Here is a 22,728-nt window from a genome sequence, read left to right as displayed (position 1 = left end):
AATACAGTGGGCTCATACTTATAAGTCTGGCATATTCATAAAGGGAGTGTTCCCCCTGCCTCATCATATTTCAGGGCAGCGATGGTCAGGACCCTGATCTATCTATCTATCTATCTATCTATCTATCTATCTATCTATCTATCTATCTATCTATCTACAAACACACACACACATACATATATATATATATATATATATATATATATGATATGATAGAGATGCTGAACCTAAGGGCTCGTTCTGCAGGTTTCCATTTCCTGCACAAAATGGGTTTGAAAGATGTTCAGCCATGAGCGCCGGTGAGCGTTTTATGCTCTCCGCCGCGAAACCGTTTTTTTTTAAATAGGACACAGAGTCGGACATGCAGTACTCTGTGTCCGGTTTAAAAAAAAGGGTTTCGCGGCAGAGAGCATAAAACACTCACCGGCGCTCATGGCCGGACCTGGTCTGACAGCTTTCTGTCTTTTGCATGCAGAAGACGGAAAGCTCAGAACGGACTCCGGGCGCTAGTGTGAACCTAGCGCCAGCTACAAAGATCATCCCTTGTTCTGATAGACCTGACATGTCTTTGCATTACAAATACAGCATATTAAACTGTGTAATGCTTAAAGGAGTATCACAGTAATTATGTGTTATCCCCTATCCTACTGGATTGGGAGGAGTCTGACCACTGGAACCATCATCAGTCACAGGAAACAGGGTCTTGTGTGGCTCGCATGAATAGAGCAGAAGGTTGCACATTCATCTCTAATGGACTGCTGAAGAGAAGCCGAGTACACAGGTCAGCTATCTGTGGATAGAACTGAATGGAGCAGCAATGCACATACATGGTAGACTGCTCCATTCATACAGGCCATATATGAGCTACAGTTTTATGGATTCTGTGGGTAGAGAAGAACTCCATGCTATAAATGCTGTAGGGTCTCAGCATTAAGACCCTCTGTGATCTGTGTCAGGTTAATATTATAATAAAAATATTGTCTAGAAACATTTTCTTTAAACTACAGTGTATGTTCGGACAACTTCTGATTTTCTGACAGTGTATGTGTCATTAATACATTTTGTAATATACTTTGTTAACAAATTTTTGGTTCCTTTCTGTGAAATCCTGTATTTTTTTCACTCTTTCCCTTGATTCTGTATTGAGATCTGTTCCTGTCTCTCACTGACTGTTACTGTGTATGGAGTAGGGGCTGTGTAGTAGAGAAAATGAGGGGAGGATGACTTCAAACAGGATAGGAAGACAGATAATAGATATATGCATAGCTAGAGTCTGTATATGCATGTATCTATCTATACATCTATCTGCCTTTACTTCTATCTACACATCTATCTATCCATCCATCTATCTATCTATCTATCTATCTATCTATCTATCATCTATCCATTCATATATCTATCTCCTATCTATCTATCTATCTATCTATCTATCTATCTATCTATCTCCTATCTATCTATCTATCTCCTATCTATCTATCTATCTATCTATCTATCTCCTATCTATCTATCTATCTATCTATCTATCTATCTCCTATCTATCTATCTATCTATCTATCTATCTATCTATCTATCTATCTATCTATCTATCTCTATCTCCTATCTATCTATCTATCTATCTATCTCCTATCTATCTATCTATCTATCTATCTCCTATCTATCTATCTATCTATCTATCTATCTATCTATCTATCTATCTATCTATCTATCTATCTATATCTCCTATCTATCTATCTATCTATCTATCTATCTATCTATCTATCTATCTATCTATCTCCTATCTATCTATCTATCTATCTATCTATCTATCTATCTATCTATCTATCTATCTATCTATCTATCTATCTATCTATCTATCTATCTATCTATCTATCTATCTATCTATACAGCTGTCCATGATGTTATCTGTCAGGACCTCTTTCTATGTATCTTGCTTTGTATTGTTATGCATTGGCTTGGTGTGCTCCTATGTGAGACTGTGACAAGCCATGTGCAGAGCTGTTATTGTAGTTATTACCACAGATGATATTTTATAACTTTTTCACATCTGTTTTCTGTGACGTCAGAGGATCTCCCAATACTGATCCGTACACAGTGGGGGCGCAGTTCCTGCATGTGGCCGGCAGAGGGGGCAGTAGCGCACAGGATACGGCATGGGCTATGTAGTAGGTGTTTCCATGCAGCACATGTGCGGTGACTTCCTGTAGCCGCTGTGTGCCCGGGCACTATGTATGTACGTCACATGTAGCGCTTCTTCTATGTTCTCTACATGTGATTTCCTCATCTGCATGTTCTCTGCTGACACATGTTGTGGACGAAGAGATGGCTGCCGGATACAAGTGAGTGGACGGGCACATGCAGGGTTATCCCCGGAGTCTGTGAGGCATTATGTGGGCACATAGGGCAGTGCTGTCTGTTCTAGTGGGGATATATACCTGGATCATAGCTAGGGGGTGCCAACATGTGCTAACATCAGGAGTCTGGCTGCTGAAACTTATTCAATTGCAAAAACACGGATGTGGTGTTATGGAGCTCTGTAACCATCCTGGGGGGAGGGGGTAACTATGGGGCTCTATAGTATAACATGTAATGGGGCCCCAATCTATCATCACCACTGTAAGACTGTAGGGACATGAAAAGTGCAAGTGTGGTCTCCTGTACACTAAGTGCCTCAATGTAATGTCACAGTACAGGGATAATACACACAGTGATGTCACAGTACAGGGATAATACACACACTGATGTCACAGTACAGGGATAATACACACAGTGATGTCACAGTACAGGGATAATACACACAGTGATGTCACAGTACAGGAATAATGCACACAGTGATGTCACAGTACAGGAATAATACACAGTGATGTCACAGTACAGGAATAATGCACACAGTGATGTCACAGTACAGGGATAATACACAGTGATGTCACAGTACAGGAATAATACACAGTGATGTCACAGTACAGGATAATACACACAGTGATGTCACAGTACAGGGATAATACACACAGTGATGTCACAGTACAGGGATAATGCACACAGTGATGTCACAGTACAGGAATAATGCACACAGTGATGTAACAGTACAGGGATAATACACACAGTGATGTCACAGTACAGGGATAATACACACAGTGATGTCACAGTACAGGGATAATACACACAGTGATGTCACAGTACAGGGATAATGCACACAGTGATGTCACAGTACAGGGATAATACAGTGATGTCACAGTACAGGGATAATACAGTGATGTCACAGTACAGGGATAATACACACAGTGATGTCACAGTACAGGGATAATGCACACAGTGATGTCACAGTACAGGGATAATACACAGTGATGTCACAGTACAGGGATAATACACACAGTGATGTCACAGTACAGGGATAATACACACAGTGATGTCACAGTACAGGATAATACACACAGTGATGTCACAGTACAGGGATAATGCACACAGTGATGTCACAGTACAGGAATAATGCACACAGTGATGTCACAGTACAGGGATAATACACAGTGATGTCACAGTACAGGGATAATACACAGTGATGTCACAGTACAGGGATAATACACACAGTGATGCCACAGTACAGGGATAATACACACAGTGATGTCACAGCACAGGGATAATACACACAGTGATATCACAGTACAGGGATAATACACACAGTGATGTCACAGTACAGAGATAATACACACAGTGATGTCACAGTACAGGGATAATACACACAGTGATGTCACAGTACAGGATTAATATACACAGTGATGTCACAGTACAGGGATAATACACACAGTGATATCACAGTACAGGGATAATACATGCACAAAAATCTCACTGTGTACGCTGTGACTTCACAGCACATGAAGAATCTTTAATACTACACTAATATTATTATATTATATATTATAAATGTGAAAGTTTGGATGTTTGTGGGTTTGGGTGTTTGTTCCTCAATAACGCCGAAACGGACGCACGGATTACAGTCAGATTTTGCACATACCTAGAATGGCGCGCGGAAGTAAACATAGGTGCCTTACCATCCCCGTAGGTTCGCGAATTTCACAACCGTGAGCTGATTGGAGCGGCCAATGCAGGAGGGGGGGGGGTATTGCTAGTGTAATTATAATGATGTCACATGCAGACATTATGATGTCGCAGTAAAGTAATGGAGGTGCACTCAGTTTACCAAATCCCCTTCCATAATTATCACTATTTGCACCCAGGTCTCTGTGGATATGGACCACTTTAGTTGTTGGGTCCCATAGCAGCTGCTGTGTCTGCCACTCTACTAATTACGCCCATGCCAATATTTTGGGTTTGGTGCACGGACTGAAATTGACCCCCACCAAATGCAACAATCTTCTTACAAATCGTTATTAGTTTTTGGACAGCTGTCAATGATGTCAGTCTCTGAAGTCTCAGTGTTGCCTGATCTGAAGTGCCTCACGTCTAAGAATCTCAAGTGTCCCCTTGCGTCTTTGTTGTATATGCTTTCCTCTGACTCGTCAGTCATCTGCTCATGCATTTCATTCAGTATTGTACATTTCATCTCTAACCTTCTGTCCTTGTTGTCTTGTTTCCTGCAGAACAGTGGAGCCATTAGAATATTACCGGAAGTTTCTAGTAAGTAAAATGTAATATTACTTATGTCTTGCTGTGTAGCTAGCACCAGCCTATGTCACTGCATGGCAAGAAGATGGTTCTTGGCCTCTGTCCCTGAGGGACTCGCCATCTGTTTTTGCTATCTCACACACGCTGTATGGCCACTTGCATGGGAAGTCAACTACGGTATGTTCATGCAGCAGAAATGGAAGAGGAATTTGAGGCAGATTTGTGCCATAAATTCCTCTTCCATTTCTGTTCCTCCTGCTATTACTCAGCTAAATAGGCTGAGATGAATGGGTCTGATCAGCGGGGTGCGAATCAGCCGCGGAATACGTAGCATGATTCGGCCTGAAGATACACTCTCCTCCGGACTAGGCCCATTCATTGGGCTTAATCCGGAGCGGAGTGCGCGACTGGATGCCAGTGCAGTGCATCGGCTTTCAGTCGTGGGTACCCGGCTTTTGGTTTGGAACCTGAGGCGGCCTCGCCTCAGGTTCCGGACCAAAAATCGCTGTGTGAACTTACAGCGTGAACGTACAAACCCCACGCTGATGTCCTTGCTTGGGTCTGAACTCCATGGAAACACTGCTAACCACAATGGTGAAACTTGTATTGTACGCGGGGAATAAATCTTTTTTGAAATACAGTTTTCTAGCTGATCTAAGCTCAAGGAAGTGGTGATATATCTTTAGGCCTTAATTCACACATCAATTTTCTGGTCAGAATATATACATCTCATTGTTTTACAGAAACAGAATTGTCGACCAGATGGACGAGATCTGAATGATTTTAGGACAACCACGATAAATGTTGGTAAGTGTTAGAAATAATAGGTTGTCGTTTTGGACAGCTGTACATTAGGTTAAAATATGGAGTTTGGTTTCCCCGTTGCCAGTTGTAAATAGAGTTCTTGTTGTAATACAAAGGATATTGGGGGATTGCTAAATATCCCAATTATATTAAAGGGGCACATTATCCCCTACCTATAGGACATGGGAGAACCACACTGATCAGAACTACGCTCCTCTGGTTGTCTGACAGTTTGCGCATCGCTCCATTCTTTTCAGTGGGAATGATAAAAATAAGTACAGTGCCAAAAGTCCCCTATTGTCTGGATCAGTGGGGGGGGGGTCTGATCGGCTGGCCCACCACTGATCTGCAATGCATCCCGTATACTATGGATAGGGGATAACTTGCTTAGATGGGAAAACCTTTTTAATGGAGAAGTGTTCAGTGATGACATTCTCCGCCAGCTATACTTGCCAACCAGTTGATCTAGACACCAGAAAGCGCTTATAGTACACGTAAATTGTGGTACAAGGTATTGTAAAGTGGGAGCTGCTTAGGATCTTCACATACCACAGATGCCTGTATTTAGGTTCCTCTGTCCCAAGACCCTACATCTTCTGCCTGGACTGCCCATCGATACCAAGGACACCTCTAATATACAGTATTTCAGTGAAGTGCAACCATGAATGTGTGACCACTTCATATGTGCTGCCTATAGATCCATATGTTTTAGCTTCATGACTATGGTTAACAACTGGCAGCAGACACTAGATTCCTCATATGTGCTGGAAAAAGGATTCATTGGTGGACGATGAGCTGACGGATCATATTAGATTATCACAATGCTGAAGAGTCCAGGTTTCTTTTCCCTACATTAAGGTCTTTGAATAGTGTATGTATGTATATATATATATATTTTTTTTTTTTTTGAAGGCGGCTCTTTATATAGAGGGGATCCCTAGCAGGGGTCATCTCTATGATGTATACAGACAATACCTTGTGGCACCATCTTGTTGATAAAATCAGTGGCTGTTTGCCCTCCTGAACTATTATTTTACAGCAGAAACAACCTCAATGAGCCAGTTCCTTAAACAATTTGCATTTGCTAATTGAATAAGTATTAGCGCCCCCTACAGATCATTGCCATCCCAAGTATTCTCCTTTTGAGCAGTCACGTCATTTGCACAAATCAACCCTGTAACCTTTTACGACACTCTAAGTCTCAACTCCATGACCTTGAGGGCTTGGCCCACGGGTTCCCAACATTTTTGGAAGCTGGCGGAGCTGAGTGGGCGATCAGGATCTGTCACTTAGGAGAAGAGGAATCCATCCTGCTCATTTATTTGCAATATTCCTGAGAATGTAAAACATCTGTGGTCACCGCAGGGTTTGTCACTTTGTCTTCTATGTAATTTCACTTCTATGGCTCCATAGTAATGGGCTGATCTATTCTTATTACAGGGTCCATTACCACAGCAGATGGTTCAGCTCTAGTGAAGCTTGGGAACTGCACAGTAATATGCGGCATTAAAGCAGTAAGTCCTAAGAAGTGAGGCCGAAACTGAGGGAGTGTTGTGTCCTCAGAGACCTGCTGAAGTGGGCAGGAAGGGAGGTGACAGTAATTTCCGCCATTATATTTGTCACTGCCTCTCTTCAGAAGTCACTCTTCTTTCTGCTTATTAAACTTTATGAATTTATTAGATTTCATTTGCACTTATTTTAGGAATTTTCAAACCCTCCAACAGATGCTCCCAATAAAGGGTATATGGGTAAGTAAAGACCACTCTTAGGAAATCCATGAATGTCAAATGAATTAGAAATAACTATAATGAATTCTTAATATATGATAGAGTCATACTTGTGTATGTGTCTGCATATATGTGCGTATCATATAGAGGTATAGCCACACATACATACCTGTTAAACATAATACAAACACTGCGGCCACATATAGCCATACTCACATATACATTATACAGTATAACACCAAAATATGCTCATAATCAAAATACACCCACATGTATACATACACAATACATACACTCCTGTTAGTGCAGAGGACACCTCTCCCCCTTGCTCTGCTGTCAGTTCTGTGAGCCGCTGCCTGGATGACGTTACAACAGCCATAAGAACCTCTGGTTGCTGTAACTTAAAGAGGACCTTTCATAAGTATTCATAAATTCACCTTCTATTTAGACTGACGTAGTATTTTATCTTTAGTACCTAATGTGGAACTCACACCATTGTGCTCCTCACGGTTTCGGTCCGGACCGCCAGGAGAAGAGGCACAGGTCGCCAGCCAGTTTTTAGCTGATGTAATTGAAAAGTAAGAATAAATTTTACCATAATTTATACTGGATTTAAAGAACCATTGTCTGGTCCAATAGGTTGGTCAAACCACACGGAATCCATTTCGAGATCAGTTATTGTGCGCATTCTCTCAACTCAGTACGGCTTATGAGAATCCGAGGCAGGATCTTTATACCATCCAATTATACGACTTGTTATGTAATATTGTGCAGTATCCATTTCGTTGGGGTCCACAGGTTGCTTTATTATCCCTGGAATAAGGTTTTCTGCCACTTGTAGATCATTATATCATTTTCCACACTTTAGCTGCCAGTAGGACAAGTATTGCCAAGCACTGGAACAGTACAACGACTCCTACTATACCAGAGATATAAGATATACCTGAGATAGTAAGGGGGGCATCTTTACTTGTACCATGGAACACTTGATATCCTATAGATTGATAATGTTTCCTTTTTCAAGATCAAATGGGGGAAGTGGTTGTCGCAGTCGGGTTTTACGTGTTAATTATTATGTATGTTTGGGAAGGAGAAACCCCCTTTGTCTTGTAGGGCACGACTTCAACCATGCATTTACTCCATGCTCTTTAGTTTATTATGACCCTACTGGATTTTTAGGCAAGAACTGTTACTGTTGACTATGTCTTATGATTTATTGATTTTCCTATGTCCGTCCCTCTCTCTCCTGCCCGTTCACACTTTGAATTACTGGTAAACCTTTTCGCCGTAGTCATTGTAAACTTCTTTATGAAAAAAAATTTCAATAAAATTCAAGTTATAAAAAAGAAAAGAAAAATAATAATAATTCCAGGGTAAAAGTCCATTGTGTGTTTACACTGATCTAGTCCATTTGTAGTGGTTATACATAAGATATGTCGGTACTTAGTGTGCATCAGTATTAAGCCTACATGAGGAGGGTCTTTGTTTAAACGCATTTACCCTACATGTCCACTAGGGGACGTTATCATGTATGGTATATTCAGATTACATATGCTATCAGCGTCTTATCAGTAGTGATCCGACTACTTACACCTAGAACAAGGTTGTAGGGGTGAGACGCCTTCATCTTTTTTTCCTAAATAGCTTTGCTAGCAATGTGTCATCAGTGTCGCTTTTTAAGAAAAAAAAAATAAGGGTCTCCTTGAGGCCCCTCCTGGGCTTCTCTAAATGTTCTGCTGTTAGTGTTTATAATGGACCCAGATGAACCATAACTGACTATCTTTTTATGTTTAGTTCACAGATAATACAGAAAGAAGACTTGTGCATTTCAAGTGGCAAAGTAAGGATATCCCATTCCTTATTTGTACATTTACCATTACATATATTAGACCTGCAGTGGATACCCCCCTTCTCCATCACCCACCCCCACGTCATTGTCTGCCACATTCTGCACTTCTTTTATATATACTGTACTTTTAGCACTGCAGCGTCTCCTCTGCTTCACAAAGAGGCCATCTTTGTTTTAGGATTTCCTCTGCTTTCTCTACATATTGCTTTGAATCCAGTGGCTCTTCATCACAGCATCATCTATAGCAGCTAGAGCCAGTACAATCTCTGCCTGCTTTGAGGATACTGTGATTATCATTCCCTTTATATACACACCACATAAGTATACAGTCAGGGAGGCTGAGCTTGGATCCCTATCATTATAACTGTGTGACTGGAGCCTGTCATCATCTGCAGTAACTATGATAGGAGATTCTGCCATCTTTGTGGAAAACTTGTATAATACAGACCATGACGTTTCATAATACAGGAACTGCTGAATCTTATTATGGCCAGTGGTGGCTAACCTTTTGATCGCGGTGTGTCAAAATGAGTTTACTTCATGAAGCGCTGCCACCTCAGCTCGCCTCATGGAAGGTTGCCACTTGGTTCAGACCATTTGCGTCATCCAAAATGTGTCACCTTTGACACATGTGTCATTGGTTCGCAATCACTGCCTTAGTCTGATATGTAGACATATAAACAGCAAGATAAAAAGCAGGTGAAAGAATGATATATGAAATAGCCAGTTTTGGGTGGATTTTCCCTTTTCAATGTCCCTCACTGTTCCCTTTAAACACTAAGCCAGGAATGAATAATAAAAGTAAAGTGGAAGAAACAATCTTGGGAGGACATGGTTGATCTCCTGGGACACACTGAAGGTTTCCTTATGTATTTCCCAGTTTTAATTGAAACATGAGACTAAATAGGAGCAAAGGGAAGGAGGAGATGAAGGGAAGAAGAGCTGGGATGGTTTTGAGCACTCCAAAAACTAAAGGTGCAGCAAAGCTTCATTTCATCTCTATTCCAGCTCCATGTATAAGCTTTATGTTTTGCATTAAAGGGATTCAGTTGTTCTGGGGCACTTTGCAGATGTGTTCTAGGTTTGCCAAGAAGTTGCCTCGGTTTTATAGCCAACATGTACCATGTGCTAAAAGTCATGATGTCCTCTCCCTAATGCCTCCCACCAGGATTGATTGACGTTCGTTAGGAAAGGGAATGTCCCCATACACTCGGGAGAAACTTCGCCCGTGCACCATTGAGCTGATCTAAGCTGGGCTTATGATGAAGTTTGGTGTCCGTCAACATTCGGCTGGGTAGGATAAGGACATGGACTTCTCATGGCAAAAACTCATATTACTTATGCTGGCTGTTAAGCAAAGGATATAATTGGGAAGTATTACAGCACAACAGTCAGGTGCTGCCCGTGGTTTTGGGGACTTAAACATCCTGTCAGGTTCCCTTTAATGACAGTAGATCTTGTCAGGGAAAAAATTTGTACTCCATCATGTTCTGTTCCATAATAAGGATCCATTGTTAGTTTGGAGGGCACATGTCATGCTGATAAGTAGAATAGTACCATGAGACAAGATATGGTTCACTTATAACATTTGTGTGTATATATATTTTGCAGCTGGCGTGGGTTTTGTATTGTGATCTCATATGTCTGGATTATGACGGGAACCTCCTTGATGCCTGTGTCTGCGCATTGGTCGCTGCATTAAGAAATGGTAAGCTATCCATTACAATCCAATACCATTTTACGGTTTATGTATAGATGTAATCTATAGAACAAGTTGTGTTTTATGTTGCGTTCACACTTTGGGTTTCCACCTAAATCCCCGGAAAAACGGCATTGCCAGTGGTCAGTTTAAAAACCCATTTAGCTACATTTTCTGCTTGTTCAGTGTCTAGAGAACAAGCACTGGGGATGATCTGCTGCCCCATTTATACAGGGGATACAGGATATGGTTAATGGTTGTCACAGCACTCAGATTCTTGGGGAGTGGCGATAAGCTGAAAACCTGGTGCAATTCAGAATATAACTTGTACAAGGATACACAGAGCACCACTGTATCAGTTCATGTTCACATGCTGCACGCTGCTCCTTTTCCCGTGATTAGAACATTCATATGAGAAGCCACCAGAGGGCGCTTATATGTATCTTCTAAAATCCCAGCAGTCTCTCTCCATCATATAAGAAATATTTGGCCTGTCGTATTATCCAAAAACAGACGATTCATTGGTTTCCACATTTACTAGGCATTTGCATAAGTTGGAAAATGTCACAAGATACCTGTTTTGTTGGCTTGTCAGTAGCGTGTTATTACAGCAGGTTTATTAGACCTCTTTATATGTTCTGCAGCACATATGCCACTTCTACAGAGAGCAGATTATTGTACTGGACCACTGATCTGTGTAACACTTTTATAGAAGGCGCCATACTATTCCTGTGATCGGACCTTCCAGCACGTCCCTGCATACGTCACACCTTAAATATGTAGAATAAAATGGTCTTATTGAGACAGAGTAAATGTCGCTCTTCTATTCTGACTACTGATGGTCTCTTCTTACACAGTACAATTGCCAGCTGTTAAAATAAGTGAAGAAACCGGCCTGGCAGAAGTCCAGTTATCCTCTAAAAGTCCTCTGCACCTCCAGAAACATCCAGTGTCTACATCATTCGCAGTATTTGATGAGTAAGTATCCTCAGTCTCCTTCTGCCTCCTTGTCTGATAGCAGGATATGAGAAAGGGAGAGAAACTGAGCTCTGTGATATATTCTATCATTCCTAATAATATTATAAATGTGAAAGTTTGTGTGTTTGTTTGGATGTTTGTTCCTCAATCACGCAAAAATGGCTGACGCTGGGTTCAAACCAGAGCCATTTTCAGGTGTCCGTCTTCTGCATGCAGAAGACGGAAACCTGTCATGCCGAGTCCGGCTGTGAGTGTTTTATGTGCTCCGCGATGAAACCGTTTTTTTTTAAAAACCGGACACAGAGTACTGCATGTCCGACTATGTGTACAGTTTAAAAAAAAACGGTTTCACAGCGGAGAGCATAAAACACTCAAATGAATGGGCTTGAAACATGCCGGCAGGTTTCCATCTCCTGCCCGTTTTGTGCAGGAAATGGAAACCTGCAGAACAGAGTACGGGTGCAGATGTGAATGAGCCCTGAACGGATTTGAATGAAATTTAGCACATAGATAGATTGTAACCTCGATTAACACATAGGCTACTTTGTATCTCGGTAAATGACATGGCTTCACAACTGTTATGAATTTATGTTCATACTATATTACACTGCTCTTGCAGCAGCTTATCTCAGCCAGGTCTGTTATCTCTCTATGTAAACACTCAGCTAACCCTCAGTGGATTGTGTACACCTATTTGCATATTATCTGATCAGCTCCAGGTAGTGCTGACACACTGGATGGGAAAACACCTTTAATCCAAATTGGCAGTTTGCTACTTTTAAACATGCCGGGAAAAAGAAAATCTAATTTGTTGTAAAATTGTAAAACAATGACAGCTATGAAGGTAGCCAGAAGTCACAGAGTTCTCTTCAAGTGGAGCTGAGGGGGATCATCGATACCAACAACACGCTCATTATATGGCGCCCCAGGAAGCTGCTGAGATGCCGGAACAATCATGGGCACAGCACGAGGAACGAGTTCAGCAGCAGGACAGCTGCCAAAACGCAGGAGCAGGCAAACCATTGATGCCAGCAATTTGCTAAATAAAGGCGGATCATCGATGCCAACAACACACAGACGCGGTCACAGGCAGAGGCTAGTAGGGTTATATGATAGAGGAGAGAAGCTGAGCTCTGTGATATATAGGGTTATATGATAGAGGAGAGAAGCTGAGCTCTGTGATATATAGGGTTATATGATAGAGGAGAGAAGCTGAGCTCTGTGATATATAGGGTTATATGATAGAGGAGAGAAGCTGAGCTCTGTGATATATAGGGTTATATGATAGAGGAGAGAAGCTGAGCTCTGTGATATATAGGGTTATATGATAGAGGAGAGAAGCTGAGCTCTGTGATATATAGGGTTATATGACAGAGGAGAGAAGCTGAGCTCTGTGATATATAGGGTTATATGACAGAGGAGAGAAGCTGAACTCTGTGATATATAGGTTTGCAGCAGGATATCTTAGTAAAACACCTAGACTAAATCTTGACAGGACCCCTAGGAGAGACAATGAGACTACTCTCCCTACCCATGTATGGTGATTGACAACAGCTTTCCCTGTGTCTCCGTGTTTACACAGAATGTTGTCAGTCTCTATGTGGTTTGGGTAAATGAGAGTCTTGGGCCTTCTTCACCTATTTATCATGGACGATACACAATCCTATTGATTTTAAGTGGGTCAGTGTAAAAAAAAAAAAAAAAACAGACATGCTCTACTTCGGCCTCTTTTGCAGAGCGGTCACACCTATTAAAGTTTATGGGTCTGTGAACACTATAATCAGTGCACAGATGTCATCCTTGTGCTGTCTGCAAAAAAAAAAGTGACGTTTCTCATAATCAATTAAGGACTCCATTATGTGAAAGGACTCTAGTCATTTCCCCTGTTATATATAGATAAATGTAATGCGGAATTGCCCTTTACCCCGGGTGGCGGTTTTCATTTATGACTCTGGCTGATATACTATGTAGTCATATTAGACACTAACGCTGCGCTGTCTGTTTCATTTCCAGCACATATATTCTTGTGGACCCTACAGATGAAGAAGAAAGCTTAGCCACAGGACTTCTGACTATAGTGACAGATGAGGATGGAAAGCTATGTACGATTCGGAAACCAGGTAATATGAAGGGTCTACTTACAAACCTATGACATTTCATTCATCTCCAACCTGTGTCTGCAGCCGTTGCAAACTTCATCTCCCATCCTGCCCTGATGGCCCAACGGGGTTATTCAGGATGGTTTATTGAAGGCAGGAAATGGTTAAAAAAAAAAAAAAAAAAAATTCTCCCATTTAATCCCCCACAAGCTCCAGTGCAGTGCGATTTGCCTTGGTATCCATTCACATTTGTGCCAATAACCATATTTGAGTGCTGCGGCCAGTCAGTGGTCTCATGCCATACACAGACAAGACCGCTGCAGCAAATCACTGACCTCAGCAGTCTTATCTATCTGTAAGACATGGGAGAGCATGCGGTCAGCTGCACACAAGTAGATGGGACCAGTGGGGAACTGCTGTAATTCCTGGTGTGAATAAACGTTGGAATTGCACAACACACCGCAGAATTTTCTTTAGAACTGGCATTACAAAGAAAAGGCAACATGAAAGGATTCATCTCCAGACTGCGAAGATGTCTCCTGAGCTGTAGACACTGACACAGCAAATGGAAATAGGAAGCAGATGTGGCTCTTACGGTAAGGCTAGGGCTATACAGCCACATGGAAATAAATGGGATTTTTTTTGACTAAGTATCAGGGTTACTCCTGAAGACCATTGGTGAGCACCACAAGATGGTGCTCCAGGTGCTTTCGGTGGACGCTCTACTCCTGCTTGTGGACTGGCACTTCTACTATCTATCTGGTCACCTGGTATATACTGACTGATGGTTGTCTAGATTATTACCTGGCGCAACATGGAGCAACGGGTGCTGGGCCCTATTCAGAGTGTGGGGTTGACGTTTAAGAGTTCCTTACACCTAGCTCAAAACTCCCTGTACTTTTGAAAGATTGTGTTGCGGCCTGGGCAACACGGTGGCTCAGTGGTTAGCACTGCAGCCTTGCAGCGCTGGAGTCCTAGGTTTTCGAATCTCGCCAGGAACAACATCTGCAAGGAGTTTGTATGTTCTCCCCGTTTCTGCGAGGATTCCTCCCATTCTACAAAAAAAGCAGCAGTATATAGAACTGCCTGTGCCCCAAACCATGAAAGGTCCTCTTTAAGCAACAAAATAATGTCAAACTCAGGATAAATTTGGTGCAAGACACGGATGTCCGTTTTTCCCCACAAATTGAACTAGAATTTCTGCGCTATATGAATTGAAACTAGGAAGAGTCGCTCCTTTTATTATGCAACTTACCTGAGGGATATTTATCAAGCCCCGTCTACAGAACTCTTTAACAAAAACCCAACACTTGTCTCAGTGATGTCAGTGACTTATAAGAACATGGCAGGACTGAAGTGTCACTTGTAAAACAACCCTCCGCCCTGCTAAAAAGAAGTTGACTAGATACACTTGAACATGGTATTTACCTGTTACCGCTTCCATCTTATCTGTTTGGTTATAAGATTGCCACTGACGTCCTCTGGAGTCCTGTCTGGTAGACATGGGGCAGATTTACTAACACTAAAAACTAGCACAAACGTAGACTAGACAATCTTTAACTTCATCAGATTTATCTGTCGTATTCATAGACTGTTTAGTCTAACTTTACATCACCTTTAAGTTGGCGTAGTTTACGCCAGAAAATGCCGCACCATAGGCCATGCCCTGTTTTGTTGGGGGATGATGTGCCTAAGGATATGAAAGGTCCTCTTTAATGAAAGTGGCGCAGTTTTTTAATGCCAGAATTCTGGCCCATTTTGCTTGATAAATATCCCCCACATTGCTGCAGGCACAGGGAGCTCAGCGGCCATTTTATAAGGGCTGGTTCACACGGGGTTCTGCGTGAATATATTCCTTTATGTCTTTCCGCTCCGGATTAGGCCCAAATGAATGTGCCTAGTCTGGAGGGCGGTGTCGTAAGGCAGACTCCGCCTGAAGAAAGGGCATGTCGCATGAGCGGCTCACATTGATTTCATTGGGAGGCGGCAGGATTTTGACACTGATTCCGACCATTTTGCCTCGTGTAAACTAGCCCTAAGGGAACAACTGACTGGGAGCCAATGTATATCAATGGACGCAGCAGCAAGGGCACCAGTTAAGTAAACTACAAGTACGATGTTTGAGAATTTGTGCAAAAAATTAAAAAATCTCATGATAAACCTCCCCGCCATATTTTTCCCCTGAAATAGTTCTTTGTACATCACCACCCCTGCTTGAATGGTGTCTGGTTGGGAGTTGGACATTATGTGACATCTGTAGACAGTAGATGATAAAACGTCGTCTTCTGTAAATCAGACTAGCGCGCTTCAGGCATACAAGGTATGGCGAACTGCTTTAGCACAATGTCTCTCATTGTTGTCGTCGCTCCTCAGGTGGCAGCTCCTTTTCTGCAGAAAGACTTCAGGAGTGCATCAGCCGGGCAGTCTCCAGACATAAGGAAGTGCAGACTCTCCTGGATGAAGTTCTGCTCAGCGTCAAGACACAATAAAGCAGACGTTTGTTTTTCATAGATGACATGTAAAAAGTTGTATTTGTTAGAGTCGGACACGTTTTGTACTAAATAAAGTGATCCCTTTGCTTATGCGTATTCTCTATACATTCATTACGTTAGGGTGGGCTGCATCTAAGAAGACAGTTAAAAACTTTGTGAAATCTCTATGGTCGCCTTTTTAATGCAAAGTTCGCCGAGTTCATTTTTTCACAATTTTTTTTTTTGTTAAAATTCAGTGGTTTATCTCTAACATTAAAACACGTTAAAACTATTGTAGAGAAGGCAATTTTTGGCAGATGAGTCCGTTCAGTGTCTCTGATTTGTCATAGTGGACAAGAGCGGCCGGCGTCCTCCAGTGTTTGGGTCCGGGTAGCTCGGAGAAACGTTCTCTTCACTTATTTCTTGACCGGCTGTCTGAATGGGGTGGAGGGAGCGGTGGAGCTTGTGCTGCTGCCATAGCCATTTGGTGCATTTGATGTTGCAAGAATTGCAACTGTTATAGGGATGGATGGAGGAAGAGAATAAAAAAAAAAAGACAAATTTTTAGCAAAGTTTACAAGGGGTGCAGAATATTTGGCGTAAGCGAACAGAACGTGGATGCTATGCACAACACAGACACATGAATGAGCAGTCATGCAGCATCAGTGGTACCAAAGCAAGTCATGGTGAGGATACAGGGTCACTTCATTGGCCTGGATTGGTTAGGTAACCTAACTTATGGTCCAGTAGTGGGGACTATATTCAACCTATTCTTATAGTGCACCAGTTACCATGAAAGTGCAGTCAGTCCAGAGTAAGATGAGCTGAGCAGATTGATATATTTTTGCAGGGTAAGATCATAGAACTTTAAATCTCTGCTCATTTTTGGCTCAAGAGTCCAGTGGGTGCTCCTACTCAATGACTGACAGCTGTCTGTATAGGCACTCCCTCAAGTAAGTGGTCAATGAGTAAGGCTAAGTTCACACAGAGTTTTTTGGTCAGTATTTTGAGGCCGTATCCACCTCAAAATCCTGACCAAAAAGACGGCTCCCATTAAAATCAATGAGAGCAGGTGAGGTCTTTTTTTTCGGGAGACAGTTAGTTCCAGCTCTCGGAAAAAAGAAGCGACATGCTCATTCTTTAGGCCATTTTGCCTCGCAATTCGGACTGAAGATATAAGTTGGACTTGATAGACTAATGTCTTTATCCAACCTCATCTACTATGTAACTCCCGACTAGGCCCAGTCATTGGGCCTAATCCGGAGCGGAGTGCGCGGCTGGATGCCGTGCAGTGCACCGACTTTCAGTCGCAGCTACCCAGCTTTTGGTCTGGAACCTGAGGCGGCCTTCGCCTCAGGTTCCAGACCAAAAAAAACTCTATAAACTTAGCCTAAGACCACTCACTGGACTCAGTGAATGCAGATTCTATAAGAGAGAAGCAAGGACAACAGTAACAGGGCAAGAGAATTTGAGGTGACACAGTACTTTTCAATATTATCTGCAGGCAGCAGAGAGATTTCTCTTTGCACAGCAATCCATGCTAGAAAAATAAAGGTCTCACTGTGAGCATGTGACTTATTGATGAAGTCAGGACAAGAAACGAAAGTATAGACAATTCTTACTATTAAGAAGATGGGCTCATAATATAATGGGCCAAAATAAATTAAATAATGATATACACTGAATTTCTTCCCACAAATCTATATACCAATCTAGTTGGCTCCCCCTACCCTATAACACATTGCCTGATTTGCTTTATCTGTCTCCTGAGGAGGACACGGTGATAATACATGCTGATTTTGGGGTTTCCATATGGATTTACGTAGAAACATCTACAAATGAGATACAACTATAAAGAGTTAAGTGTTGAAGCAAAACATCCGTTTCCTCTCCAGCCTTTATGCAATATTTGGTGGCTTAACAGGGTTTTATGACCCTAAATCGAATTTTCATACTGATGACTTATCAACAGGATGGGTAATCGGTATGTGATCTGTTGGGGTCAGACCCCGCACATATAACCTCTGGGTGCTACACTGTCTACCAATAAGTATATGGACAGCTGTGGTAGAATAGAAACACAACATTTCTTCATATACAATAGTTGGAATTCCCCAGCAGATGCTTCCTTACAGATGGGATTGAGCGACACAATACTCCCGGATGCCTGGTGACACTCCTGGTGTATGTGAGCCATCGGTTGGGTGCAGTTTCTCTGGCCAGCACTTGTTGGCCTCTATCTCCCAGTTTCAGGGGTCTGCCGACTCAGGGCACACTCCAACAATCACTGTTCACCTTCCACTTTGTAATCACATAGATCACTGTCAATTTTGGGTAATTCAGTTCATTGCTATGTCCCTTAAGGATTGGCCATTTCTGTGGTACCTCACAATTACCCCTTTCTCGAAATCGGACAACTCTGCACTTTGTGGCATCTTGCATACGACTAATGCCAATGCTGTTACCTACACGATATTTAATGGTGGAAGGTGTGACGTACATCACGGCCACAGATATCTTCATTTACATGGGTGTCCAAAGACTTATTGGTAGACAGTGTATAAGCTGTTAGTGGATGGGCAGTGCTTGAAACAATGCTAGTAATAGGAGTGGTGGGGCGGCCCTGGTCACTGCATAGTGGTAGTTCTGGAGAACTGCAGCCCCATTGCTTTCTCTTGAATAGGAGCAGTTTCACACACCGCCCATCCACTAGTAGGCTACTACAACAGATGATCTGTGTGTAGTTCAGGTGTCAAACCCCCACCCCCCCAGATCACATACTGATGACCTATCTTGGATGGACCTGGATATGATAATTTGTTTTGGGGTCTGAAAACCCCTTTAAATGATAACATTCAAGAAGCTAAAGCACATCCGATGCTGTATGTTATGTGCACAGTGTGGCGGTTCCTTATTTGCACCTCCCATCAACTGCAGCCAATCCCAGCTCTACAATCCTGCTATAGCACCGCACATGCAGCACCCAGTTTTTGCATGCATTGATATTTTTTTTGATGAGAATCAGAAAGCTTTTGTCAGATTTCAAGCATTTATATTGGTATTTAGAAAGTTTGCTGTGGCCATAATTGATTGTATTGTTCCTATAGTTTTTGGAAGCAATATTTTCAGGTTTGCTATTTTTGTGCACTTTGGAGATTACTTGTATGGGTGGCTGTTGCTGCTGCAAGGCTTGCTGCTTTTGCAGTTGTAAGGCAGGAGATAGATGCATACTCTTGTGTGGTAGTTTGTGCCCGGGTCTGTTCACAGCAGAGCCCAGCTGAGATAACACTACAGAGAGGAGAAGGGAAGAGCAGGTACATCAGTGCGGAACAGTGAACGGCAAAGGGTAACAACATAAGAAGTGGCCACCTGGTGCTTCAGAAACTACAACTTCTGGTATACAACTTCTGGTATACAACATGTATGCTGCAATAAAGTACCCGTATGGGGCAAATATAGGCATCGACCAGCACCATGGCTTGTATGGAACGGTTATAGGGCATGTGGCCCTTATTGTGCTTCCCATTTTATACAAATAGAACAAAACAAAAAAAATGTGCCAACCTATGGCATAATATGAATGGTGGTTTGGAATGTGCATCAGGCCTTAAAGAGGTTTTCCATACATATTGATGACCTATTCTTAAAGGGGTTGTATAGAAAATACAGATATTCTCCTGGAGGCCAGGCAAGGTGAAAAAAACAAACAAACATAAAAAACCAAAAACATTCTCACCTGTCCCCAGTGCTCCGGTGTCCCAGGCCAATGTCCGATCCAGCTGGCCGCATAGATAAAACTCAGTAGGTCACTCAAATAGGTCACCCGTGACACCCCGAGTCCTTTCCTTACGCCGCTGATTGGCCTCAGCAGTGACGTGCAGGAAGGACTTCTGCTGGGACAAACCCCAGGGCACTGTGGGACCAGACAGTGATCGGGGACACCAAAGCGCCGGGGACACTTCAGTATGTTTTTTTTCCCCCACCTTCCCGGGAAAAAAATTGGATTTCTTAGATAACCCCTTTAACACAGGTCATCATCATATCAAGTAGTGGGGTCTGACTCCCTGGGTCCTGCTGGTTGAAGAGGCCACAGAGTTCAGCAGCACAGCATCGTACATTGCATAGGGGCTGTGGTTGGAAGTATACCTCCTCTCCATTCACTTCAATGGTACTGAGCTGCAGCTATACCATGTGACCGATGAGCGCATAGTCATCGCCAAAGGCTAGTTAAACAGCTGATCAGCTGCGTTCCCAGACGTCTGATCCCCACTCGTTACATATGGATGACATGCTAAGGATAGGCCATCAATATGCAAGTCATGTACAATCCCTTTAATCTGTTCCATCTTCACTTCATGATGAAGGTTATGTGGTATCCAGTAGCTCAGAGGTCAGCAACCATTGGCACTCCAGCTGTTGTAAAACTACAACTCCCAGCATGCATACTTGCCCTGCTGTTCTTGGAACTCCAATGGAAGTGAAAGGAGCATGTTGGGAGTTGTAATTTGTCAGCAGCTGGAGAGCTGAAGATCGCTCAACCTGGAACGCACATGCCAGTGGCCCCAGAATCTGTGCCCCGTGTACACAGCCATATCCCACACACAATTACAGCATGTTCTACTTGTGACACTCCCAACTTCCAGCCTAAGAGCCTGCCAACAAATCTTATGTGCAAGCAGCACTAGACCTCTGGTACAACCTGGTGTTCAGTAATGTGCTATACTCACAGCAGGAAGACCTTGCTACAAAACCCAAAGGGTAGGTTATCTCCCCAGTGTATTTTTAGGGTCGGGGCTACATGTGGCAATGGTGCAGGATCATGGCAACCTCTACCTTTCTCCATGAGAAACACGACCGACTGTTGCAGAGTCTGATATAGTAATGTTTTATGACCCAAATTTCCAATAGGGAAAAACTGAGGTCGTGGTTAAGGCGATCCCATTATTTTACAGTGCCGGTTTAGCCCCCGCCCAAAGAACAATATGTATACATATATTTTTGCCACTTCTGGAAATCCGTATTTTTTCTGCATGTAGTTATAGGATGTTAGCTACAGTCCTATGAAAAAGTTTGGGCACCCCTATTAATCTTAATCATTAATCATATTTTGGTATTTGCAGCAGCCATTTCAGTTTGATATATCTAATAACTGATGGACACAGTAATATTTCAGGATTGAAATGAGGTTTATTGTACTAACAGAAAATGCGCAATATGCATTAAACCAAAATTTGACCGGTGCAAAAGTATGGGCACCTCAACAGAAAAGTGACATTAATATTTAGTAGATCCTCCTTTTGCAAAGATAACAGCCTCTAGTCGCTTCCTGTAGCTTTTAATCAGTTCCTGGATCCTGGATGAAGGTATTTTGGACAAACAATTCAAGTTCAGTTAAGTTAGATGGTCGCCGAGCATGGACAGCCCGCTTCAAATCATCCCACAGATGTTCAATGATATTCAGGTCTGGGGACTGGGATGGCCATTCCAGAACATTGTAATTGTTCCTCTGCATGAAAGCCTGAGGATTTGGAGCGGTGTTTTGGATCATTGTCTTGCTGAAATATCCATCCCCGGCGTAACTTCAACTTCGTCACTGATTCTTGAACATTATTCTCAAGAATCTGCTGATACTGAGTGGAATCCATGCGACTCTCAACTTTAACAAGATTCCCGATGCCGGCATTGGCCACACAGCCCCAAAGCATGATGGAACCTCCACCAAATTTTACAGTGGGTAGCAAGTGTTTTTCTTGGAATGCTGTTTCTTTTTGGACGCCATGCATAACGCCTTTTTTTATAACCAAACAACTCAATTTTTGTTTCCAAAATGAAGCTGCCTTGTCCAAATGTGCTTTTTCATACCTCAGGCAACTCTATTTGTGGCGTACGTGCAGAAACGGCTTCTTTCTCATCACTCTCCCATACAGCTTCTATTTGTGCAAAGTGCGCTGTATAGTTGACCGATGCACAGTGACACCATCTGCAGCAAGATGATGCTGCAGCTCTTTGGAGGTGTCTGTGGATTGTCCTTGACTGTTCTCACCATTCTTCTTCTCTGCCTTTCTGATATTTTTCTTGGCCTGCCACTTCTGGGCTTAACAAGAACTGTCCCTGTGGTCTTCCATTTCCTTACTATGTTCCTCACAGTGGAAACTGACAGGTTAAATCTCTGAGACAACTTTTTGTATCCTTCCCCTGAACAACTATGTTGAACAATCTTTGTTTTCAGATCATTTGAGAGTTGTTTTGAGTAGCCCATGATGCCGCTCTTCAGAGGAGATTCAAATAGGAGATCAACTTGCAATTGGCCACCTTAAATACCTTTTCTTATGATTGGATACATCTGGCTATGAAGTTCAAAGCTCACCGAGGTTACAAAACCAATTTTGTGCTTCAGTAAGTCAGTAAAAAGTAGTTAGGGGAATTCAAATCAATAAAATGATAAGGGTGCCCATACTTTTGCACCGGTCAAATTTTGGTTTAA

General features: G+C 42.4%; 3 protein-coding genes across 4 annotated transcripts in view; 2 read left to right on the top strand and 1 right to left on the bottom strand.

Annotated features, from left to right (window-relative positions):
* The window catches only part of RFXAP (regulatory factor X associated protein), a 299,237-nt gene that overhangs the window by 88,141 nt on the left and 188,368 nt on the right, over nucleotides 1-22,728 (top strand). The gene's annotated exons all lie outside the window — the stretch shown is intronic.
* On the top strand, nucleotides 2,193-16,274 carry EXOSC8 (exosome component 8). The gene is made up of 11 exons (XM_075265931.1): nucleotides 2,193-2,336; nucleotides 4,593-4,629; nucleotides 5,361-5,424; nucleotides 6,862-6,935; nucleotides 7,124-7,169; nucleotides 7,621-7,726; nucleotides 8,943-8,988; nucleotides 10,609-10,705; nucleotides 11,554-11,674; nucleotides 13,688-13,794; nucleotides 16,147-16,274. Exons 1-11 carry the CDS (start codon nucleotides 2,320-2,322, stop codon nucleotides 16,260-16,262), a joined length of 831 nt encoding a protein of 276 aa, XP_075122032.1. The 5' UTR covers nucleotides 2,193-2,319; the 3' UTR covers nucleotides 16,263-16,274.
* SUPT20H (SPT20 homolog, SAGA complex component) overlaps nucleotides 16,418-22,728 on the bottom strand; it is a 59,481-nt gene continuing 53,170 nt past the window's right edge. The window contains exons 24-25 of one of the 2 annotated variants that reach the window (XM_075265928.1): nucleotides 19,405-19,532; nucleotides 16,418-16,758 (exon numbers count right to left, since the gene is read on the bottom strand). In XM_075265928.1, the coding sequence (XP_075122029.1) occupies nucleotides 16,657-16,758; nucleotides 19,405-19,532 (230 nt within the window). In that variant the 3' untranslated portion in view covers nucleotides 16,418-16,656. The remainder of the gene's footprint in view (nucleotides 16,759-19,404; nucleotides 19,533-22,728) is intronic. The other variant, XM_075265929.1, reaches the window with a different exon arrangement.

The sequence above is a fragment of the Leptodactylus fuscus genome, chromosome 2, assembly GCF_031893055.1.
Source record: "Leptodactylus fuscus isolate aLepFus1 chromosome 2, aLepFus1.hap2, whole genome shotgun sequence".
Taxonomy (NCBI): domain Eukaryota; kingdom Metazoa; phylum Chordata; class Amphibia; order Anura; family Leptodactylidae; genus Leptodactylus; species Leptodactylus fuscus.
The sequence above is the reverse complement of the archived record's forward strand: the minus strand, read 5'-3'. Positions and strand labels throughout refer to the sequence as shown.